At 41.1% G+C, this 25,000-nt stretch overlaps 1 protein-coding gene across 4 annotated transcripts; it reads right to left on the reverse strand.

Annotated features, from left to right (window-relative positions):
* Positions 1 to 109: 109 nt before the first annotated feature.
* On the reverse strand, positions 110 to 24,693 carry mapk8b (mitogen-activated protein kinase 8b). Of its 4 annotated transcripts, XR_005896576.1 has the most exons (13): positions 24,389 to 24,693; positions 17,864 to 18,044; positions 16,677 to 16,806; positions 16,151 to 16,209; positions 14,108 to 14,246; positions 12,143 to 12,308; positions 10,174 to 10,245; positions 9,173 to 9,355; positions 7,628 to 7,752; positions 6,634 to 6,697; positions 5,744 to 5,821; positions 2,980 to 4,989; positions 110 to 2,945 (listed from the first exon to the last, which is right to left on the reverse strand). XR_005896576.1 is itself a non-coding variant. In XM_041066543.1 (12 exons), the coding sequence occupies exons 2-12, from the start codon at positions 17,983 to 17,985 to the stop codon at positions 4,814 to 4,816; spliced, it is 1,227 nt and encodes a 408-aa protein (XP_040922477.1). In that variant the 5' UTR covers positions 17,986 to 18,044; positions 24,389 to 24,693; the 3' UTR covers positions 110 to 4,813. The 4 variants fall into 4 exon arrangements, 3 of the variants coding, with proteins under 3 accessions (XP_040922477.1, XP_040922476.1, XP_040922478.1); XM_041066543.1 differs by having other exon boundaries at positions 110 to 4,902; XM_041066542.1 differs by having other exon boundaries at positions 110 to 4,989.
* Between the last annotated feature and the right edge of the window lie 307 nt (positions 24,694 to 25,000).

Below are 25,000 nucleotides of genomic sequence, written 5' to 3' on the forward strand. Positions count from 1 at the left end.
GACCATAGATCACAGTAAAGAAGTAGTTTACTGTACTGTATGCACAGCAACGAATTACTGTCAACTTATTACTACAGAAAGAGGACATACAACCACAAATCAAAGTGTATTTCTTTTATTTGCAGTACATGTTTTTTTTATTTTTATTATTTTTTTTTTAAGAGGTGGCATCATCAGATCCCAGTGCGTGTATTCTAGTAGTGCACTTCTTCGTTGGTTGCGGTTTTTGGGACGCGCAGATCCAGGAATTCTTAAAACTACTTGCATGGCTGGATTCACTAGCAAACATTACAAACCAGCACCATACATATAATGATTTCTTGTAGGTATTTACTCGTCTTTTTTGTGTTTATTAACATTATTGTCCTTACCACGCCCCCAAGTCAAAATCTGTCTGCCATACTGTGACTCAAGAAACTTAGTGTCTCTGAATCAAACCCTGGCTGACAGATTTGTTTGGCGGGTAAGACTGATTACGTAACATTATGACTATAAACAAGTCACAGAAATAAAAATTGATCTTATTCATAAAAAAGGAAAACATGGATTGACAGTACCAAACATTTTCTTTACCTTCAGGAGACAGCTAACAAAGGCTAGGCCCATCACATACTACTAGCACAGTTTGCTGAAGGTATTGCACATTTAGTTTAAAAACAAAAAAACAAACAAAAAAAAAATACATATAACAATTCTCTTACTTCTAGGTGAAGTATACATAATGTACAAAACTAGAAGTCTGTTGTTGAAACCGACAAATAGTACACTTTCAAATAAATAAATAATGGAATCTGTTATTCACACGTCTTCGATAGCTAATTCTGCAGGCGACTAAATATATGCAAGAACTGGCAGAAATTCAGCGTGAGGTAGTTCATCAAAGCCGACTTAAATCAGAATGACATTGTTTGGAGAGATGCAGAAATAATAATAAAAAAAAACAAAAAAACAAAAAAAAAAACAAGTAACAACAACCTAAGAAGAAAAAAGAACTCAAATTACAGCCCCTAATGCTGGGCTAGAAAATTAAGAGCACTTTAGACAGCAAAGTGTTTTTCTCTGATTGATTCTTTTTAGCTAATTTGACAAATGGGTACATGTCACTGTTTTTTCCCCTGTTATTTGCTGCCTTCTTACAGCTGTGACACTGTTTAAAGTCCTAGTTTTTACTCCTTGTCTGTCGAAATACTACTATACTCACTTACTACTGGACAGTACCAGTTTTTGCAGCGGTAATCTACAGTAACTAAATGCAGACTGAATTAAGTGTTGTACTGTACTACTAAGGCTCTGCAGCTGTATCTTGCTAGTGAACCCTTGATGCTAAATAACTATCAAACTGTTTTTTTTCCATTCTGGTGACGGAAAAGAAAAGCAGGAGCTGTTGCACCAGCTGTTCGTAAGTTGGAACTTAGTGTCATTACAACTTATAATGTGTTTACAAAGTTTGCAAAATTTAATTGGGTTGCACCACACAAGCTGGCTCCTCGGTAGAATTAGGTTGTTGCTAAATATTTACTGCCAGGTTTAACTGTTGTGCAGCTTACCGTCAAAGCTAACATTATCTTGCTAGTATATTAAATATTAACTGTTATGTAGCTACTGTAACTGACTATATCTATATCTATATATCTATATCTGTATCTATCTATATATATATATATATATTACCCGTTTATACTGACGAATATGAGGTAATGTGATATGGTTGATGTTCCTGCCAGACACCTGATAAAATGCTGTTTAATAATGATGTAAACTGAGAAATTTTTAAAATGTGAAATTCCAAAGAAATAAAAACAGCTCAGTTTACAAAAGATTATACAAATATTGTCAGACTAAGAAACCAAATAAAACTAATTAGGGTTAGGGTTAATTCTGAAACATGAATACTTGCATAAACATGTATAAATCAAGTAATACCTATGTTTACAAAGGCAGTTTAATACATCATATGGCCTACTAAAACTGTCAGTGGAAGTTATGTTACAGCTTGTGTTGCTACAGTTCCATTTTCAATAGCTGATTGATTTTGATCTGACGGGGCTACAGATCGTTTTTGGCAGCCAGTTTTCTCATTGCTCCGGCTTTTACTAGCAGAGACAGTCTGAAAGGTTTGATGGTCCAACCCAATTTTGTAAATTAGCAGCTTGAAGCAAGTGAGTTGTTGCTAAGACCTTCGGAAGGACGCACGCACTTGGTGATGGATTTACGAATAGCTGGTGCAAGTTCAGAGCTTGAAAGAGAGAGTGAGCCATAATCACGCCTTTAAATGAATGGTTACGTCTGTGTTAGCTCTGAATGGTTGGTATTCAATAACAAGTTACCTAAGCAGAGCACAGCACAGCACAGAGCTACAGCGTATGTTGCAGCCTAAAGACGACCATTTATGCCACTTTCGAACTTTGAGCTTACAAGATTAACGTCCATGTCATAGACCAAGACAATCACACTGTCTGTTTGAACAACCCTAGCACAGTGATATTTATGCCTCTGCCTCTCCACAACAACTGCTCATGATCCGTGACAGAGTACAACACCACTCCTGTGGAAAGCAGGTTTAATTATGCAACCTCAATAGATGGCGCAAAAGGCTAAACTAGAAAATACCATCAACTCCTCAGTTTTAGTTAGGTTTAAGCTTATAAAGCTAGTTCAAACTTTTCAGTTAGTACTTTAAAAACGAATATGCCAGAAATACTGTAGTTGTTAAGCTCCGCCTCTCAGAAATGTGTTAGTGACTTAAGCACCAATCTGCCTTTTAACCATAAACATTACCTAAAACCTTCCACAAAATACTGACAATACTGCAGAGTTCACTCGTTTAGTTTGCTCCAGTAGTAGAGTGACTTTAAAACTTAACTTTTCAGTTCATTTTTCTTTCTTACAGTCATCACGTTGAATTAGTATTCCAAAAAAAAAAAAGCCGAAAAACTGTTATTAACCTATATTTCGGTTGCTGTCACTGCAAAGAAATACTTTTTTTTTTTACTTTGATGAAAGACCTTGATAAAACTGCCTTTTCTTCTGAAATGACTCAAACACAAGCGTCTCGCCGAAAACACCATCACCTTCTTTACCCTGCAAGACACCACAGTCTCCCGCCCGAGGGTCAAAATCAAAACAAGTAGAAAAATATACAATACGTTTGTGAGAACTACAACCTCATCATCCATTATTAGTTTGATATGGACACTACTGCTATAATCCAGACGCCATAAAAACCTACACATAATGAATACACTTCCTCCCACGAACTCAGGAATGAATGACAAACAACAGGCACTTTTCCTTTCGAAAACAAATCAGAAACACTTAAAAAGGGCACTATTATTGCATACAGTAAGAATAATTTGTTTCTTTTGACTCGGCTTGCTTGTGCTGTTGTTTAACATGCTAAGTTTTAGGTTCTTTTATTCATAACCACAGGCAAGTCTGGTATGCAAAGTGTTTGGCCAATTTCTAGATTAAAAAAAAAAAAAAAAAAGACTTTCAAAATTTCCAAATTCACAAATGTACATTACTAATAACAGGATCTGGTAGTAGGAAGCAGACATCTTTTCAAACTGTTCCATCAGGCTGCAGAATCGCTATCCCTCCGAGACACCAAACACCGACACGTTCACATGCGTTCTCAATATCGTAATTCCCTACTTGACTGAAGCACATTCTACTTACACCATCACCGATTTTACAACTTCACACAACTCTACGTCTCGAAAAACCTCCCGAAACACAACGAAAAAACATTCTAAAGTCCTGAACGGTTAACAATACCTCACTGTCAGAGCAAGCGCTCCGCACGTTCAGTCCCTCCAAAGCAATACCACCAACTCCATTTCCATAACGTCGCACTCCCTGTTGCAGACAAGAGAAGAGGTACTTTAAAGCACTTAAAACTTACAGAAGACAGTTATCAAAATGCTCTTTTATCTTGCGGGACCTCACTGTGCCATTATCAATCCCATAGCTTAAATGCAGATTGTAAAATGAATCATATAGTGAAAGAAAATCTCAGTATTTTTGAAATTTTGACTGAACAGGAAGTGAAGAATGCGCAAATTATAAAGCTTTCATTAAAGTTGAAATTTACAATGTAGGCTGTAGTAGTGACTCACAAGAAAAAAAAATCTTTTTACAAATAAATCTAAACGACCTTGAAATAAATGGATATGTCAAATGCATTTTAACCTTATCCATATTATATGAAATAAATCAGGTAAGGGGAGTACTAAGGACATTTATCAATTAAATTATGTTTCAATGGCTCACTGCAAACTCATATTGAAGATAAAACTACATCTACCATAAAATCTGTACAAACTCAATCTACATTTATATGGCAAGTTGTAAAAGCGAGTGAAAACAAATAACTTTCAACAGAAAAATAGATCACATTAAAACATTTTACAGATATTTCTTTAAATTCTCACTGTCGGTTAATACAAACCGGAACATAGTGAAATCATAAAAATTCTCTTATCATCTTAGGTTTCTGAAAAAAAATTAAGAAATGCCACAATAAATTACAGCTAGGACTCAAATGAAGAGAAATCCTAATTTAAAAAAAAAAAAAAAAAAAAGACTAATAACTGTCATAAAAAATAAAGAAAAAAGATCTGTCCTTTCAGAAATATTTCTCAAACAGCTAGCTGGCTAATCGCTACACTACTAAAGACAAGCACAGAGAGGAGGTGGGAGGAGGCAGATACAGGGGGCGGGACCAAGAGCCAGTGTCAGGCTGGCGGCCCCAGAGGTGACTAGGGGGTGTGGCCCAGCCAAGCCCAGGACCAGGAGGAGGTGTAGATGATAGTCATCTGCAGCAGCCCAGGGGGCCGGTGGTCGTAGCAGCGGCGGCGCTGGCCGTCTCCAGGCTGCTGTCAGTGTCAGTCAGAGTTGGGTCTGTGGACATGGAAGAGATGTCGTTGGCGGAGGCGGAGGAGGATGTGGAGGGGTGGTGCTGGTGGGGGCTGCTGCTCACTGTTGCACCTGTGCTATGAGAAACAGGAGAAGGCCTGTGGTCAGCCATCGAAGGTTGTTGTGTGACTGTAGCTGAGCTCATAAAGTCTGAGTAATGCTGGAGAGGTGGAGCTCTTCTACACTGCAGGGGACGTATTATTATGGAGATTCTGCTTAATAATCCTGTGTCACTTGTAGATTTATGCCAAAGCTAAGTAGGGTCATTAGAGAACATGAAATAAGACAAATCACTGTGCTAATTCAGTCACTCTCCTGCACACACACACAGTGTGATTCCATTAGAGGACGTACTGAAGTTCAGTTAGAGCATACAAAGATGAGCTTAAAAGAAAATGCTGTCCTGTCCTGTCCCGTCAGGTAAGAACAGAAATCTGAAACCTGCCTTGTGTAAACAGAGCAGGCTGGTGGTGGTGGTGCGATGGTGTGGGGAGTTTTCTTGTCTCACTTTGGCCCCTTAGTACCAAACAAATCACAGTTTGAATCCCACATTCTGTCTGAGTACTGTTCCTGACCATGTTCACCCCTTTATGGCCACAGTTCACCATTTTCAAAGCAGGACAATGCTCCATGTCACACAGCAAAGGATCGTTTTGAAGTGGTTTCAGGAACTCGACAGTGAGTTCGGTGCACTTCAGTGTGTCACTTCTCCAACATCTGGTGGAATCCATGCGTCAAGGACTGAGGCTGTTTTGAGAGCAAAGGGAGGAACTACCCAGCATCAGCATGGTGACTGACTCTCAAACACACAAGAAACTCCACTAACCTATGGAGGGTGGCTGTCCCCTGATGACGCCATTCTTTGTCCTCTCTTCCCAGTCCAACACTTCTTTATATATCAACTCTGCAACAAAATACAAGCATTTGGTTCAGGTGAGAAAAAAGAAATTATGGCGGATATGACTTTAGGAATGTGTATGCTATATCTACCTTTTAAATCTGTCTCATAAATAGAACTTTGTCCCAAGAAAGCTCACAAGCCTTAGGTCTTTTTTTCTTTCTTTCTTTCTTTTTTTTTTTTTACAGGATAATCTAAGGGAGAGACACATGATGACATGTCCTCCAGCAGTGCGTGTGGAATCAAGAAACACCAACATGTCACACCTCAGGTGTGAATCTCCTGCTGTCATCATCGCTCTCACAGCCCTGAAAAGAGCATCGACACTGAGGAAAGCCCTGTGTACACACACCCACCCCTGTGATTAGGTATAGATCTATAATTCTGACCTTTCCTCTGACTGACCTATGTTAAACAACCGTTTTCTCAGTGTTCTTCCTGTTGAAGATCATAGCCAAAACTGGCTCATTTTATTTTTTGTCTTTATATTGATATGAAAATACCACAGATTGATACGTCACAGTGTAAAATTGTCTTCTACACAAGAGCAAAGATTTGGATGCAGATAATGATTGATGATATAATGTGTGTGTTTCAGGCGGTGAGAACAGGACACCAAGAAGAAGAGGTAAATGAATGCATTTATGAATTCAGACAGACTACGCGGAGGAACGTTCACCTCAGTTTGAGGACGAAGATTAAATGTCCCACAGGCTGCAAAGAACAAAGCCAGACCAACTTATGCAACACGCTGCAAAAAGCTAAGCACTTATGACGGCTTATCAAAGAGGAGAGGAGTAACAGAGGAGCTCTCCTACCTTTCCACTCCTCCACTGTGTGCTCTCTCTCATCCAGCTGCTTGTCTGTGATCACTGGTGGTGGCTGCAAGACAAACACAGACAGACACACGTTTGCTATATTTCAGACCAGACACGGGTCCACAAACATCACAGTCAGGTGAATGGTCTTTAGAATCAAAGAGAGTAAAGTAAAAATTCTAAAATATTAAAATATCTCAAGACAAAATATACTAGAGCTGCAGATATGACTGTTTTCATTATTGATTGATTTGCCCATTGTGTCCTCAATTAATTGATTATTTGTTTTGCCTGAATCAAACTCGTGATTGAAGTACTAGGACTGTTTAACCTCTCAGTCCACCTAGTCATCTGCTGCAGCTCAGGGCTCAAACCCAAAACCTACAGACTCAGCTACTGATGGCACGAGATAGAAAACCGCTGCATTAAACCTTCCACAAATTAAGCCCATTTAATGCTGATTTTATTTTTCTGCTTTGCTGTGCACAAATCTTCCCAGCAAAGTACCACAAACTACAAAATTCAAATTTATAGCACTGACAGAGTCGGAATAAACTACCCCCAAAGCCAGCCGTGAGATAGAGTTATCCGTCCACCCCAGAGTCAGACTGAGATTTGATGGATTTGTGCAGTGTCAGAGCAAACTCTGTATACAAATCTGCGCTTTTCAAGGCTGAGCTGTCAGTTCTGAGGAATCTTTTCATCCCACAGAGGAGAGGGGAGGGAAGAAAGCAACAATTCACTTCATCTCCCAATCCGTCTGATCACAGGCAAAATCAATTTGCACTGGATGAGTCACTGTGTTTGCAAGGAGAGCACAAGGGATTGTCACCAAACACGAAGTCTCGACTTTAGAAACGCTTTCAGACTTTCTGAGAACCACGGACGTCCCAGCACAAACACACATTTTGCACGCAGAGCGCATTTTCTGCGGATTAGCTCAGTTTTTGAGCATAAAATTGATGCACCGTTAATTAAGAATATCAGTACTTACTGCTTCCACTTCAGTCGGGTCGTACCACACGTTGATGTACGGGTGCTGGAGAGCTTCGTCCACTGAGATCCGTTTTGACGCATCGATAACCAGCATCTTGGATAGTAGGTCTCGGGCTTGGCTCGCTGGAAAGAAATAGTGGCGGAAAATAAGAAAAGATTTCAAATTAACAGATTTTTGTTTCTGCAATTTCTTCCAGTTGGGAGGGTCTGGCTTCGTTAATGTGATGAATTTCCTGTTAAAACAGGAAGTTGGGGCAGGGACGGGCCATTCACAAGTGTGAGAGAACTGAGTATCTTTGAGGGAGGAACCAACAGTTTAATCTGATGGAAAGGGTTTGGAACGGCAACTGTTCAGAAATCTAACACTTTCATTAGTTGGAACTTATGTGAAGAAGTCACTAACGAGGATTCTAGTCAGCGATGGTTTATTTAAAGGTCCCCTATGGGATTTTTTTCTTGTAAACAAAGTCGTGTTTATATTCAGTAACTCCCACTAACTATGTTTTCCCACTAACTACGTTTTGTGTGCATCCTTGACAACAAGCATCTTGTGTGCACTCTCAGGTGTGATATAAATGAAGCAGGGACTCATATAGTGCTACCACTGGTTAAAACTCCACATTGTGCCTTTAAGTCTTTAAGCCTTTTGACCAGAAAAATCAGACCAGTAACATTTAATGGGTCATGTTGTCTTTGTATTTTAGTTTGTCAAAAGCATCCACCTTCATAATCACGTTCTGTCTGAAAGCCTTGCCAGTGTGGACTATTAAAGCTCTGATACATGCAGTCTACCCAGAGTACTTCAGGGGAATACACTGTTGTCACATATTCTTGCCTGTGTAAATTAATGAGGACAGAAAAGGATGAGTTTTTTTTTTCTTTCCCCATCTTGCAACAGCTTGGCGGGCGCTTACTGTGAGTGTTCCTGTCATCTTCTCTCCATTTACAGACGAAGACACGCTTGAGGTAAATTCCTCCTTCCTTCACAGTAAACAACTTGGTCCTGAACTGTCAGCTTCCGTAATAAGCGCTTAATCTAAGGCAGCCACTGAAAATGTATCTGTCACTTGGGCTTTGCTGTCAGCAGATGTTTGTAACATCGCAAACACATGGTGCAACACACGCTGATGCTATATCGAGGAAAACTTTATACTGCTGCTTTGCAGGGGCATGAATACACACTCACTGAGTCACCATGGACCCATTATATTAATCCTCCAGTTACAAAAACAGCCATTTAAGCCACCTGTGATAAATTCTAGCCAGCTTTAAGATAGTCTTTTGTACAAATTTAAACCAGCAAAGAAGAAGCTGATTGTGGCTGACACTGACTTCCTCATTATTCCTGGCACCTTCTCGTATGTGATAAAACAGTAATTTGAATGTTTCTGCTTCAGGCTGGACAATCGCTGCACCTGTAATTGGGCAACTATGCACCAACATGGTTTTAACTCATAGCAGGCAATTAAATTCACAACCTTAAAAGCAGTTTTCTTGTGCTGCAGCAAGCCTTTACAAGACGAACTAACTGTGCCATCTTTACCTTTCAGCTTGTTGTGTTCAGAGTCTGCAGGAAACAGGACATCGGGGAAGAGCTTCTCGAAGCTGTAGCCGGCGTACCGTGGCCGGTTCTCCACGTAAGTCCTCACTGACTGGTTGAGCTTCATCAGGAACTCCTGAGATGGCGTCCCCAGCTGCTCAATCACCTTATTCCACTGGTCGATATCTTATGATTAAAGCATTAAGAAAAACCCTAGGCTGGGTTTGGACAGAAAGAGCGACCATTCCCGAGTTGGTCTGGGTCATTTTGAGCTGATGAATAATGAGAGAGAGCTATCCGGAGTTGCTATGTGTTGTACTGCATTGCTCCTGAAACACGTAACTTAAGTGTGCTGAAAAAGAAAATGTCAAAACTGTTACCGAGCATGCAATAACTGGGAGAGATTTCTCAACTGGCTCTGAAAGTTTGTGTTTACTTGTATTGTAAGTTTTACTTATAAAGAAAGGTTGTAACAGATTTAAATCTCATTCAAACCTGAGGAAAGTCAGTCAGGATGGACTGTGTGGGATACATACACTATGAAATGTGTTGCAAAAATGATTTCAAACATCTGGACTATACAAGGTGAGGCAGGTGATGCTCCACTTAAATGGTCCAGATGCTGGAAATATGTATGCAACTTGTTTTTTTGGGGGAAGGGGGGGGGGGTAGACAATAAAACACACATAAATACAGATGTAACATGTACAGATCAACCTAGAGGACACAAAGAAATTCTTGTTCACATCTTTGTTCATCCTTAAAGAATGAAGGACAAGGACAAGCCTGGTCGACGATTACGTCATTGCTCATTAAACGTCTGTTAATAATTATATTAACAGGAGCAGCAGTTACAACAATTTTACTAGTAATAGTTATAATATTTCATGTTAGCTGCAAGTAACATCTGGCCTCCCATTGTGTGCAAAGATATGAACAAGACGTCAGACAAAGGATGAGACAAGATTTCTGGGGGTTTGGATGAAGGTCCAACTCAAGGATACGATCAGTGCCTGGAAACAACACACTACCCCGGACCATTTCAGCCATGATGCAGCCAACAGACCAGACATCAACTGAAAAATGAAATGACAACCACTGAATTAGCATGCAAGACTGAAAACCAAAGAAAACAAAACAAGACAAAAATCAAAAGAACAAGACATGATGTACATGCCAGGTAAAGTGTGTGATACGTGACAAAAATGAACTGCATGCAGTTGAGTGCGCTATCAAACCTGGGTCAGCGTCCCACAAGGCTAAGGAAAATTATTATTATTCTAACTTCATATGCTGCATATTTCTCCAAAGATCCAAAGAAGAAGTGTTTAATATTCCTTCTACTTCAGGTGCAATGAAGTGAAACTCTAACTTTCAAGGTCTTCTGAACATGATTCTTTGCAGAAATGCATTTTAGCACCCTCTGTATCCTCCCTGCTATATATGTGGTACATGTTAAACTGAAATATTCTGATTAATAAGGCCAGAAATGATTGAGCTTTGCTGTCACCCCCATGTCTGACACTGCAGACTGAGCTTCACAGATATTTGGCACCAGTTTATTCAGAATCATATTCTAGATAAAGACTTAGCAATTCATTATTTTGTGTGACTGTTGCTATGGCATCTACGAACACATATGGAAAGCAGTTTGAGGACATAAGAGGGTATTTTTTTTCTTTTGCCGTTCAGTTCTCTGCTATGGATGAGCAAACTATTAAATTCTATTTTGGGTTTTTTTCAGGTGACTGTCATGGAGCTTGAAACAACAGTGCTGCTGCTGAGGTGAGTGAGGAGGGAGCTGTGTGAGTTTGCGTATCTGTAGGAAGAGCAGGTGGGTGGATGCAAGTCGAGGTGTCAGGCATATCCGAGAAATAGAATTTCTATAGTTGCTCACAGGATGTGATCTCCGTGCGATCCATCTGATGAAAAATAATGGTTTGAAAAGACTTTTTTTTGTTTTTTGGGGTGCAATTTGTTTCACAAGAAATGCCAGACACTGCTGCAAGCAGCTCAAGGATACAATCCCTTCCTGGAAAAAGGATTTTGTGGCGAACCATTTCTGCCATAATGCAGCCCACAGCCCAAATATCCACTACATATGCGCAGCATAAAAGAAGGGAGAAGAGAATAAGCAAAAAAAAAAAATGCAACAAGTCAGCAGGAAAAGTTAGTGTCAATGATTTTGGTCATAAGAACTAAGGAAAGATAATTATTATCTAAATGTTTTGTTGTAATGGAGCATTACTTCTTAGAATTCACCCCATGATGTTTGTACTAAAGAATCTTTTTTATCTGCAAACTGAGATTTGTATTTAGTGTCTGTACACATAAAGACTGGCAACAGGGGGAAACCGCTAGCCTCAAACTAGCTGTTTGCCTCTGCTATCCATCTTTATGCTAAGCTAACTATATCCTACCTCTAGCTTGTAACAGACAGATATGAGAGAGGTATCAATGATCCCATCTAAATCTCAGTGAACAAGCCTATTTCCCAAAATGCTGAACTATTCCTTTAAGACCATTTTCCATAAATGATACGTTCCAAGCGGGAGCGCTAAGTGAATCTGCTCAAGCATGCACAAGTGCCTGTATCCATACTGCCGTTTTTCTTTTCTTGTTTCGTTTTTTTTTTTTTTAGCCAGGCTGTATCGAGCTCAGGACAGGCAACCACTTAATAAAACATCAAACGCATGCTCAAGCACTGCTGGGCACTGGAGTCCCCCTGACAAGAAGTCTCCCACAAAGCAGTGATGCCCAACGTGCCAGCCCCTCCCCCCAAGAGTGACCTTTACAGGAAAAGGGAGTGTGTGTGTGTTTGTGTGTGTGAGTGTGTGTGTGTGAAAGACAGAGAGTGTGAGTTTGTTTGGGAGGTGCAGTTGAAACATCTCAGAAAGGGGAGGGCCATGCAGCAGGCCAGGCAGCAGCTCCTCATTGGCCAGTCGCTGTCAAGAAGCCGCTTCCTCCACTCACCATTGGCCTGGTAGCCCATGCCCAGGATGACTTCAGGGGCGCGGTAGTAGCGGGTGACCACGTAGGGCGTCATGAGGAGGCCGGTCGCGGCCGTCCTGGCCAGGCCAAAGTCCAGGATCTTTAGAGTACAGTCAGACTTCACCACTATGTTACTGGGCTTCAGGTCCTGGATGGAAAACACAACACAGAGTTACTTGACTGATACTGAGATGGCACTTATTTATTTATTTATTTTATATTATTGGGCTTTTCCCCTAAGTTGGGTGTTTTCATGTCAGTGCTACAATATGTGCTGCACAGCTTCATGTCAATCACATGACACCTACAGGAACAAACCCAAGCCTCTGCTAAGTAATAAGACATGTATTTAGATATAACTAACCGGCACTGGCTTTTTTTCTTTTTTTCTTGAAGAGACCTGAATCCTGTCAAACAAGGTTCATTGCCTGTGGCTATATTCTACAAATGTCTATCTGCCACATGATTTATTACAGCAGCTAATTTGACTGCCATAACAGGATTGACTAATTTGTTTTCAGCGTAATTTACACAGCAACAATTACACTGGAGAAGTATGCAATGACTGCGACAACAGCTCCCAGCCAAGTGGCCAAAAACGTCCAGGTGGCTGCTCACCGGCAAACAATACAACTCATCTCAGGAAGGTTTAAGTGCTTTAGAAGTACAAATCCTCATCATCATAATCAGCATCATCACCCCCTAACAATGAAACCGTCAAACTAAAGTACAGTCGATTGTGCTCGAATGCCTTGATGGGTAGGAAAGCCTATTCTACAGCGAGCGCTTTGCAGTGGTGAGCATCTTAAAGAGGACGCGAGAGCTTTCATCCCAGAGACAATGGCCACAAAAACAAGAGAGCTGAATCTTTGGCGACCATGACTCATGTTGCATCTGTTCACCTTATGAAAGCTTTGCGTGCTGAGCCGCGCCAAAGCGAGCGAGGCTGGTTAGCTACGCCTGTGGCTCAATTAGTTCTGGCTGGCAGAGCATGAGGAGCTCCGCTAATCTACTGCTGCTTCTTTCACTGAGGGTGATTGACAGACTGCTGTCCGTGTGTGTGTGTGTGTTAGTGACTGTGTGTGTGTCTGTGTGTGTGTACACAAGACGGATCCTTTGTATATTGCTGATGCTGCTTCGGGGTGTGTGTCTCATACTGTGTGTGTTGTTTCAAGGTGAATATGAGCACCTGAGTGTGTGTATGTGCTTGTATTTATGTCGTTTTAGTCATTTTTAAAGTAAAATTGTGAAGTATTTGCAGTTTCTAGCTTCTCCAGTGTGAAGATTTGATGCTTTTCTTTGTGACACAGGACAGTAAACTGAGTGTCTTTGGATTTTGCAGTGTCGGTTGAACAAAAGGAGACATACAAAGATGTGACCTTCATCTGTGGGAAATTATGATGGGCATTTTTCACTATTTTATAGTCTATAGACAAAACAATTAATAGATTAATCCCAAAAAATCTGAAGATTAATCCCTAGTTAAAATAATGTTTAGCTACAGACCTAGTTATATCTCCTTTGAGATAAGTAAAAAAAAAAAAAAAAATATCAGGTTGAAGTTTTAAATGGGGTTATGGCCCTGCTGATTTCTTTCTCTGCACCCAAAAAAAAAAAAATCCTCCAATCTTCTCATTAATCTCATCTCTTATCAAGACAGCAAATGAGCAATTGAAGTTCAAAGTGTTGAACTATTCCTTTAACCCCAAACTTTCAACTTTTAAACACTGGACAGGTTTTAAATTTAGCTTACGCTGAGTTTTCAACACTGTCTATAACATTTTTTTCTAGATGATAACTGGCAACCACAAGGGGGTTGCCAAGTCAAGAAAGGCTAATTTACAGCTGCATATTGGTTTGATCTTACATTATGTGAGGCCTAATATGTGGAGCTGATTCATGGCCACTGTTTTATGGGTATGTATACAGTTTATGAGTGAGTCTCACCCTGTGTATGATGCCTGCGGCGTGTAGGTGTTTGATTCCACACAGCATCTGGTAGAGCAGGTAAGACAGCCTCTCGTGGTCCAGCTCCATCTGAATCACCTGGCAGAGGTTGGCATCCATGAGCTCCATCACTAGATACCTGCAGGGAAACCACAGAGGGTAAAACAAACAGGCGGGTGGACATACCTGCAGTATTTTAATTATTTCATATGGGATGTGGCCATATTTGTGACTTATGTAACAGAGTAATGCAGGTGAAACATATTAAAAATGCTATTTAATATGATCAGAGAGTATGTAAATGTATTATGTTATTAAAAAGTAACTGTAAGGACTCTAAGTCCTGGACTGTTAGTTCTTCACCCATGCAGCACTTTTTTTGGCATGGCATTTACAAAGTGACAGTAAGTATTTTCCTTTTCTAAACAGTGATGATGTTATATTATCTGGCAGCTGTTACATCATCAGTCCCTTCAATCCTCCTACATGGGGTAAGGAAATAGTGACAGATTTTACTCATTTATATATTTATTTTTTGGGAAAAGGAACCCAGCTTGCTGTCACAGTCACCATACACAGACTGAAAATGAGTAAAATACACTGTCACGTAATGTTTTTGGTGTTCATTTACACATATGTATATATATATATGCTGAAATCTATATATTTTTTTAAAGGGTATAGTGCACTGTCACCCTGTAATACAAGTATGCATCTATGAACAATAGTTTACAGTTTATCTCAAGCATAGCTGTGAAGACACATCTGCTCATTTCCCATCAGCTGTGGGCAAAGCAACCAAGGCCCTCAGAAGATAAGACAGACAGTGAAGAAGGTAAACAGCCACGATAAGAAGCTGTTGCCTTAGGTTCTCAGGGCCATTTTTTTACACACGTTCTTTCTTAGTAGGACAGAGGTATTGGGGTATCCAACACGAGTTAGGTAAAATGTGTGTTAATTTCATTTCAGGGAGGATGAAGAAGTCTGACTGAGCCAATCCGGCGAGTGGGGAGGCTGGAGAGTGATGACTGCAGCCAAAAACACTTGGAGCACCCAATTGCCATCACGCCACAGTTCAGGTAGTTTGAGCAAATGAGAAACTGCAAGTGGTCACATAATGCAGAACACTGACCCACAAAAGTTATTCCTCACACCTGCTGCATTACTGTGCTATGCTCCATTCATTTACAACAGGAACAGTCTCTGTATGTAGGTGATGTGATTTTGTGAGGAGTCATTGTATTTGGACCTATAGCCATGTGGGTTTACTGACATGTGAGTCTGTTGGGGTTTAAATACGCCCTGCCAAGGTCATTACACTTGTTAAATTATATTGCTCATGTCTTTTCTCCTTGATGCATCAAGCATCAATAAATAAACTCCTGCTTAAGAATCTGAAGATCTCCCAAAAATGTCGTTCTGTACTTCCTTCAACTCACAAGATTTTCCTTCACACTAACTGTGTATTTGCCCTGCAGCCCTCTGGCTATGATTTGTCCACTTTCCTTTTTAGCTCCAATCAAGCAGACGCAGCACTGCAGACACACACACACACACACACACAGAGAAGGCTTCTAGAGGATGGCATTAATCATGTTTGTTCCCGTCATACTCTGTGAAACCATCACTTCCTCCACATTTGGGTCTAGTATTCCCCTCTCTGCGATTCTACAGTCAGTTTACATTCACATGGACATCTTGTTGACTTCAAAACACATCCAGGATTCTGCTAAATATACCCCAGTGCTGCTCTCATTAAAGGCACAGTCCACACAAATGCAAAATTTATACACGTCAGTGTATACAAAGGAATAGCACTTAGGTTTTTGGAGAGACTGGGGAATCTGCATTCCACCAGAACCATCACAGTTACTCATTTGTAAGTTGTATATGATAATTTAACACACACTAACCACAGATCCAGCTAAGCTGCACAAGCCCCTAAAAGTCAGAAAAGATCATCTAAGCCCCCAGCACGCCATATCCTGTATTGATTTTACAAACACGCAGGGAGCAGATGTTATTTGGCTCAGTTATACTCACACATCTTGGAATTCTTCCAGTGTCTTCTGTGGTGTGAAAACATTTAATAGGCCGATTATCTGCAGATTTATAAAAAAAAAAAAAAGTTATTACTCTGTCAGTCCAGAGGAGAGACTACAGGGTTCTAATGAATGACAATAACACCACCTCTGCAGCTGAACCAGCAGGGCCGACCGTTCGTCTGAAAGGCTCAGACTGCAGCGGCCTGAGCATCAATAATGAATAACAACAGGACATTCCCTACTTCAAAACACTACATAGAAAACATGACACAGCAGAGGAGCATTGTGGTAATCCTCAGGAAGTCCGGCTGTCAATCAAACATGGCGGGCAGCTTTTTGGATCGCTAATGTCTCTGCAGCAGAGAGCTGCAAGATGGAAATTTACTTCTGTAAAAATCACGTTATACATTTTAATAGTGAAACAACCTTTTGTATTTAAAGCCAGATGTAAAGCCGGTTAGAAAGCTTATGTCTCACAGATGAAAATACACAGTCCCTAATGATATACAGAAACTTTAACTTACGTTCTTGTGGTTGACACATTTCATAAGCACCAGTTCCCTGTAGGCCCGTTTTGCATGTGTTTGATTCTGGAAGGGTCGGCTCAGCTTCTTGATGGCAACGTTCCTCTCCAAGTTGTGGTCATATGCTGAACTGAGGGGGGGTGGAAGGAAAGTAATACATGTCAAATAAAACAAACAAAAAAAAAGAGTATCAAAAAGAGGAAAATAGTTTTTACACACGTTTGACCACTGATTTAACCCTTTGAATTCTTAAACCACCGACTGTTTGCAGTGTGGCACCACAGTCATCCACTATGAGTTGCCACAGTAAAACATTTTCAAGTCCAAAACATACAAGGTCTTTAACATGTTGAAAGTTCTAGAGCTAAAGTCCAGCTGAAATAACACTTTACCAGTCAGTTTTCAGAGCTATCAATCAGTCCACCACTGGAACGATGGACATGCAAACAGCTGTTCATATGATAGAAGATTGTCATCATATACAGTAACCAATCCTGACATAGATCTGAGTGATCCTGGGATTCAGATTCAAATGTTTCGACTCCCACCCTCCCCCTAATCCTCTCCCATCTACAGCAATACACCAGAAACACAATACCTTGCTGCACAGTAAACAGATACTACATTATGCATTGATTTCCATGTTGTCTGCAACTCCTCATCTAACATCGGATGTCATCAACCTTCAGAGCCAAAGGCTGGCAGAGTCTGAGCACTGCATCAGTAGCTTCTGTCCAATATTTGACCATCTGACAGCTTCTATGTGGAAAGTTTAATCCTGAAGTTGAACAATCAATAACAGGAGGTAAAGGCTAATGTTGTTCAAAGAAGGTCTGGATCATGATTTAAGATGTGAAAAGTTGCAGTAAACTGATTTAATGTGAACACTATCACACTACGAGTGATACTGAAACATTATTTCAGTAAGTTTTTTAACAAGTTTGTGTGAGAAACACACAAAATGACTAAATGATCTTCATTCAAGGTCTTACTAGCATTTTTCAGAGCTTTCAACCACATCTAATGATGGTCAGTAGCTGAAGGGAGCAGACTGCTGTCCCCAAGTAATCTAAGTACAAACGCCTTTTGCTTATGAAAACCATGTGATGCAGTTGAAAGCACCAGAAAAAGTGAGTGAATTCATTTTCACATGCAATAAATTTTTTTTTCTTTTTCCTTTGACTCACCAGACAATTCCCTGTGCTCCGGATCCGATGGGCCTGAGGTTCTGGTAGCGCTTTAAAACCATAAAAGTCGAATCGCCCACATCTATACTGTAGTACTCCTTTTCACGCTTGTTCCGGTTCATGGTGAAGCCTTGGACGAACGCTGTGACTGGGCATCCAAGTGGAGCTGTCCTCTCAAGACCTGCAGAGCATGAAGAGAAAGTAAGGTTTTGTCAGTTTTTTTTTCCAATCATTTTCACGCTTTGGTTTCACACTTTCCATCCAGCAGACAAAACAAAACCACAATGAAACTAAGATTTAGGGGTTTCAAATTCATATTTCATACTTTGTATGTTTTTTTTTAACGCATGTAGCTGCCATCTACAAAATATTTTTGCTAATGTGGTCAAAAGATTTATGAGAACCATTCTTGTTATCAGCGTATGGACCATTTCATAGTTCTGTTATCAAGCATTATATAGAATTGACTATTTTAGATTTAAGGAATAAATATCTGAAATTCTGGCTGTCAAACCTTGCACTGTCCCTCAAGTGGCATTATGACATACATTTGTGGAAAACTAATGTTTAACATGGCAGGTGAACAGGTCCTGTCAACATGGTACATCAAATCAAGTGTTTGGGACCAGTGAAGCTCTGCTGTTACACTGCTCAGATAGCAGATGTGTCCATCACTACAGGCAGCCTGGCACAGCTTATACCCTCATCACTGCAATCAGTTAATTAAAATCAAACACTCCCAAGGTTGGTATTTTCTGGGTACCTCGTGTAATGTTAAACACCATTATCTGCATTTCCTTTTCTTTTTTTTTTGTGTTTAAATCTCATCTTATTGCCTCTTTCAACCAATTACAGCCTTGATTTAACACCAGAAGAAGTCATTCATTAGAAACTCAAACCTGCCATGCTTCCAAAAGTGAGGTTCATCAATTATAATGACTACTGAGCCTCTGAAACACATCATATAGTCCAGAGGAGCTGTCCGGTATATAAAAACCAAAGGTCAGGGAGATGGAGTGATGATCCAGGCGGAAAGAGGGACAGAGAGGAAGCAGGAAGCTGGGTTTCATGCTGGGTATAAAGACGACGAAATCATTAGAGGAATTTGGAACATCGTGGTGAGGAGGTCGGCTCTGTGATGATAGCTGTACGTTCCACAGACCATGACCTGACCTCTGAATGTTTCTGACTACTGCCAGCCCACCCCCAACCTTTCAGTATCAGTTAGCCTTTCCTTCTCGTCTCTTCGCTCTCCTCTCCACTACGTTCTTTGTTCTATTCTTGGCTGAGCTGCCCTTCAGACCTATACTCTTCTCTTCTATTTTGCGTTTTCTCTTCACCTCACATGGCTGCAGTCTAGACCACCTGAGTTAAGTCCAATTCAATTCGGAGACCAGGTCCAAGGGAGTTTAGATCCTATTTAAAAGGTCAGTAAACATCACTTGCTCTGTTATGAGACATATTTCTTTTTCTTGGCTAAAATCGTGACAAGGTCAAGACACCAGAAGGCAATCTTTATATTGGACTCAAATACTGCAGCCATGCCACCTCGCCTGCCTTCCTCTGTGCCTCCTCCTCCTCTCCTCGCCTTGTGTTTCATCCTCCCTTCGTCTCCTCTCTTCTCTCCTGCCTTCCTCTCTTTGACTCTGATCATAACGTCATCTTCCCTCTCCTGCTGGGGAACCTTGTCGACAGTCTGCAGCTGAGCCAGGCGATGCAGAGGTACAGGGATGAATGAAAGGTTCACAAAAGAGCCTGAATTCAGTTCTTTTATTTAACAGCAAGAGGTGTGCTGCCAAATGTTTGGCAAAAAGACACATACTCCAGCAAACACTCACACTTCCAAATGCAGAAACACATATAAACACAATTATGATTACACTTACTGAACAAATTCAAATTCATTCATTCAGATTTGTCTTTTGATGGTGGCCAGCCATTGTCACTCTGCGATTGTGTTAGCCTGTTTCCCCTTAGCCCCAACCTTATCTCTAACCCCAACCAGTCATCTTCTGAGAGGCTTCGCCTGACCCCCACCTAACCCTAACCCCCGCCAGTGATCTCTGCTACACCAAACCAAATCCTACCTGAGGCCTAACTCCAACCACTGAGGGCAGCTCTAATGGAAAGGAAACATGATCTGAAGGAGGGAAAGACTTTGTTAGACACAAGTCAGGTTTGTTCCAGCAGGGCGTGATTTTCACTCCATCTCAATTTAGCACACACACTTTTTGCTGCTTATGCTGACATGAACTGATGTGTTATTTTTAAAGTTAGCTCTGTGATAGTCTGGCGATGTATCGAGGGTGTACCCTGCCTCTCGCCTGGGTCCAGGATGGATGGATGGATGGATGGATTTTAATGTTATTTATTTAGATTAACTGCATTACTGTTGAAGCTTCTTGCAGTCTGCTGTCTTTATGAAAGTAATGAAAGTGTCCGGTATCACCGGGGAAACGTTTGGGTTTTGGTTTTGTTTTGTTGGTCTGTGTGTTCTGCAGTTAAGTTGTGAAAAAAGGAGAAAACGCGGGGCGCTCGGCTGTGTTGTTATTAACATTATGTCTCCAGCAGTGGAGAGCAGGCTCTCTGCTCTGACATTAGTGGAGAGGAAAGCCATTTTCATTCAAATTGCCATACGGACGCAGGGCTTTTGAAATGAATCAGTTCAGTTGGCTGTAGATTTGCAAAGTGCTGCAGTGTGTGTTGGGGAACCGGTCTTGTTTGTTAGTATTGGAGTCTGATCCACTGACGTCAGTAAACAGGTGATAGGTTAACACGTATTCACATAATACCTCATCCTTGTTTTGCAAAGATATCTATTAAGTCATTAACTCCGAAGATGTGCCCAAAGGCTTGTCTTTTTAAAGATGAACTGAAGTGTTTGCTGTAAACCGCCTGGGTGCTGCACCCTGCTGTCACGACTGAGTTCCACCTTTGTCGTTCTGTCAACATAGCTTTATTAACTATGTTATAACAGCCCTTAATACAGATGGAAACATTTCTGTAGTGTCTCTTAAAACCATAAGTTTAAAGTGTAAAAAGACTGAATTAAAGTTGAAAGTAGCTCTACCACCTGCTGCTGTTTCATTATCACGTCACCGAGATTAAACCTCGGCCTGTACTCCATTTAACAGTGTTCCCTCACCTTGTCTAGTGTTTTGTCATGTGATTACTTAACTGTAGCTGTATATATAACATTCCCATTTTTCTGTATTTCCATACTATTCAGTCTGATATTGCATGTTGTCAAATTTATGTTGCCACATCCAATTTAATTAACTCTTGCTGATTTATAAGCAGTCACACCTTACAGAGGATACTTCAAAGCCCCTTTCTTAGAATCTTTAGGCTGATCCAGCTTCATCTGCCATTTGTATGTGGCTGCACCGATTTCAGAAATAATGTGAGTACTACTAACACGCAGAAAATATCATTTGGTAAATCAAATATAGGCCACACTGGAGCAGAGAGAGTGCGTGTACTCACACTCATACCAAGTACATGCAGGTCTATCTATAACCTGCAGAATATGTGTAAACTGATGTTAGGCTTCGGTGTATGGTGTGACATGATATTCTCTCCCATGCGAAGACAGAGCCGTATATCAGTGTGACAGTGAGACCGAATGTGAAAACGGGACCGAGCAACACGACAGAGTGTGTCAGGCTGTCAACACAATTCAGCTGTTAGGATGCAGAGAAAGGTGCATGTGCAGCGCTCCCTCACACTGTGGTCGGGCTGCACATGAATAAATGACTGTGTGTGTGAAAGCTGTTGGCTCAGTAATCAAGCGTGTTATGTGTGTTTGTACGTTGACTACAGCAATATTTTATCTATGTGACAATCACATGACACTCCCAGGGGTCAAAGGTCATTCAGATCTATTGGTAATCCTTCCACAATACTGCAGCTCTATAACGTATATACACATACAGCACATACTGAGGTATCGCAGTCGCAGCAGCATCACAGATTGATGGCTGCAAGCAAATAACGCCTCTGACAACCAGACAGAAAAAGACATAACTATGTCAGAAAGTGTCAGATGTGGATTTTTTTTTTTAAACAAGTGACGACGCATTAGCCTTTGCAGTCCTTTCCAGATTTACACAGCCCTCTTCCCCACGGCTGTCCATCACTCCATCTCTGCTGGGAGCTGATCTGTCTCCAACGGGCTGTTCCAGGTCCGCTCCTCTTTCGCTCAGAACGCCGTCACTCTACCGTGTAGATTCTTGCAAATATCAAACAGATCCGTGTTATCCGGGCAATCGTGATTGAGTCCACTAGCTATTTGGGACAGTCGGATTTTATCAGTGCACCGCTCACACTCAGCCAAAGTAATGGCTGCTGATAAGAGCCCGTAAGGGCACAGTGTATGCCAAACATTAGTACCAGTAAAGGCCATAAACCACATTTCTCTCCTGACTGTCTGCAGGGGTATTTCTGCTCAGTCTAACATTAATCTTAGCTAATGTGCAAATCGTAAAAGACGACTCAACTAGGAAATAGCCTGGGCTACCAAACCATTGTTGCCATGAGCATTGATTTTGTTTTGGTATCAAAAGTCCAATAGTTAGACCTAAAGGATCAACACTTCGTCAGAGGAAATCTTCCCAAGCAATGAATGAGAAAATCTGACCCGGGGCCTGGCTACTTTATGCAGATTTATACCAACATGTATTAAATTTGCTGTTTATCTTTGTACAATTTATTGAACAAAACTGATTTTCTATTTGCAGTTTTTATAATTCTTGGTCTTTTTTCTGAATTTATTACAGTTATAATTGTTTGTTGTCATGTCGCCCAACCCTAAATTCAGTTGTGCTTGTAAATCTTGTCAACAAGACCGATTTGAACAGCTTGGTGAGGTGTTAGCATGAAACATATTTGCACAAGGACAGAAAAACAACAAATGAAACATCACATCTTTCAGGAGGGAATCTGAACATGGTGCGAAGCTGTAGAAAGAAATGAGAGTCACGACTCTTTCTCAAGGAAACTGCCTTTGCCCTCACCCATGACTGCCTGAGCTGTGGCATGCTGTTTTGTTTGTTTGTATTATTTGCGTCAGGGCTGATCTTGGCCGCCAGGTGAGAGCAGGCCAACCAGCACATGCCGCAGTGTAGCCTGTTTTTATAGCAAATAATAACTCCACATACCAAGGCAAAGCATGGCATACACCTGCAAGTGCTGTAAGTTGACCTGTTAATGGAGTTTGGACACAAAGAGCCACATAGTCCATTCAATTTTAGCGTGAGGGCACTGAGAAACCAACTGACAGAGAAAAAGTAAAATTATCTAATACTTAAAATCAGAAGGCCCCAGATTCTGCCAGTGTCAACCAATAAGACCTTCAGATATGAATGTGGGCTCATCACATGTTAGCCGGGATTCATAATCCCATCTCTGCACGTTTGGTGCAGGAATCAGATTTCTTGGTGCTTTTGGCTGACCACTGCTTTTCTCTTGGCAGACTGTTCAGTAAACCTCGCTAGCAATGTGCAGTACACTCTGTGAGCTGCATCACCCAAATATGACTACAGGAAGACGTTAGTTACAGTCAACATGCGTGAGCTGGACGAGCACAAGCTTCAAATCCGGACAGTCTCAGCCTAGCCCACCTGGCTAGGCCAGTCCAAGCTGTTGATATCACTGATAATTAGATGGATTACAAAACATCACAGTTGATCTCCTGGCCCGATAAGATAGCTCACATTATTATAGAGGTAGAGGCTGTTGCCTGTCCACTTGATTGCAGCAACAAGCCAAACTGCAACATTATGCAATTGCCAAGTAAGGATATATACACTCACCTTTCAATTTGCAAGTCAGGGAGAGATTAGCATCCATATAAATAACATAAAAACCAGAAACAGAAAGACTGCAGTCTTGTCTATAGCCATATATTAACATCTTATCTGTTCAGTGTCATTGAACTAACAGAGATGCTGCTACAGCACAATAGCCAGTGTAAACCCTCCTATGCCCACTTTACGGTGCAGGAATTGAGTTTACTCACCTTCCAAGCTAATAGAAATATATACGAGATCATTTCATAACAGTAAATACCAGCAAACAGGCGCTAGGCAAAAAACATGGTGCATTCAAAGTGGTCTCTGTTTACATGCAGGATGTTATTATCTCTAATTGACCACAGACCGGGTGTCACCGCGTTTTACTTAAACCTTTCACCAGTTGTATGACTGGCAACACCACCCGGTTCACAGTTTACAGTGTAGGCAGTGCTAATGTGTGTAGCGCCGACACAGGTTACAGTAAGTGTGTGCTCTCCCAGTGTAGCCACTCAGTCTGGTTGCCTTTTCCCAGTTAGGCCAGACCTGTCCTGCCTGCTGTGATCCACACACACACACACACACACACACACACACAACATGTACGTTATAGTAACACCTATTCACAGTAACGCGTGTGACCCACATTTCTCTGTCACCATCCGCCGACGACTGACAACAACACGTCAAACATGTCTCACAGAGACAAATAAAATCCATATGTCGAGCTCACCCCTCTCCCGTTAATTCCAACAGTGTCGACCCGCAGTCGCCGTTCGCTGCCTGCTGGAGACACAACCCGGCCGTTTTCTTTTTCTTTCTTTCTTCTTTATTTTTTTATTTTATTTTTTTAAAAAAAAGAAAAACAGCACTTTAATCCCCCTTTTTTTTTTAATCCTCCGGATATAGTCCCGTTTCTCTCACACTAGCAGGCCGGGATCACCGCAAAATACATGTGTAGCGGCTCCTACGTAACCTAATCTTTGTGCTTCCGTGACACAAGCAGTTTCTGCCATTTCATACCGACGTCGTCGGAAGCTTGCGATGTTTCCTCGGCTGCACAATGAGCACCAGGGGGACGTTCAAGACCGCCTGCGCGTTCCCGGCAGCCCCTACGCGAAAGCGGAAGCGTCGGTTTCGCAACGTTTTGAAACGACGGTGCATGAAACGTGTAAACACTAATATTTTACACTTATGTACAGGTGTATTTTAAAAACTGTTTTCAAATACATAATATACATATACATGTACAAACGGCATGTAAACGTTTTTGTTACTGAGGTAACACGCAAGATCGTATGTTTTTTTTTATATAACAGCTTTATAACAGAAATATAATTTGGCA

This window comes from Toxotes jaculatrix, chromosome 21 (genome assembly GCF_017976425.1).
Source record: "Toxotes jaculatrix isolate fToxJac2 chromosome 21, fToxJac2.pri, whole genome shotgun sequence".
Taxonomy (NCBI): Eukaryota; Metazoa; Chordata; class Actinopteri; family Toxotidae; genus Toxotes; species Toxotes jaculatrix.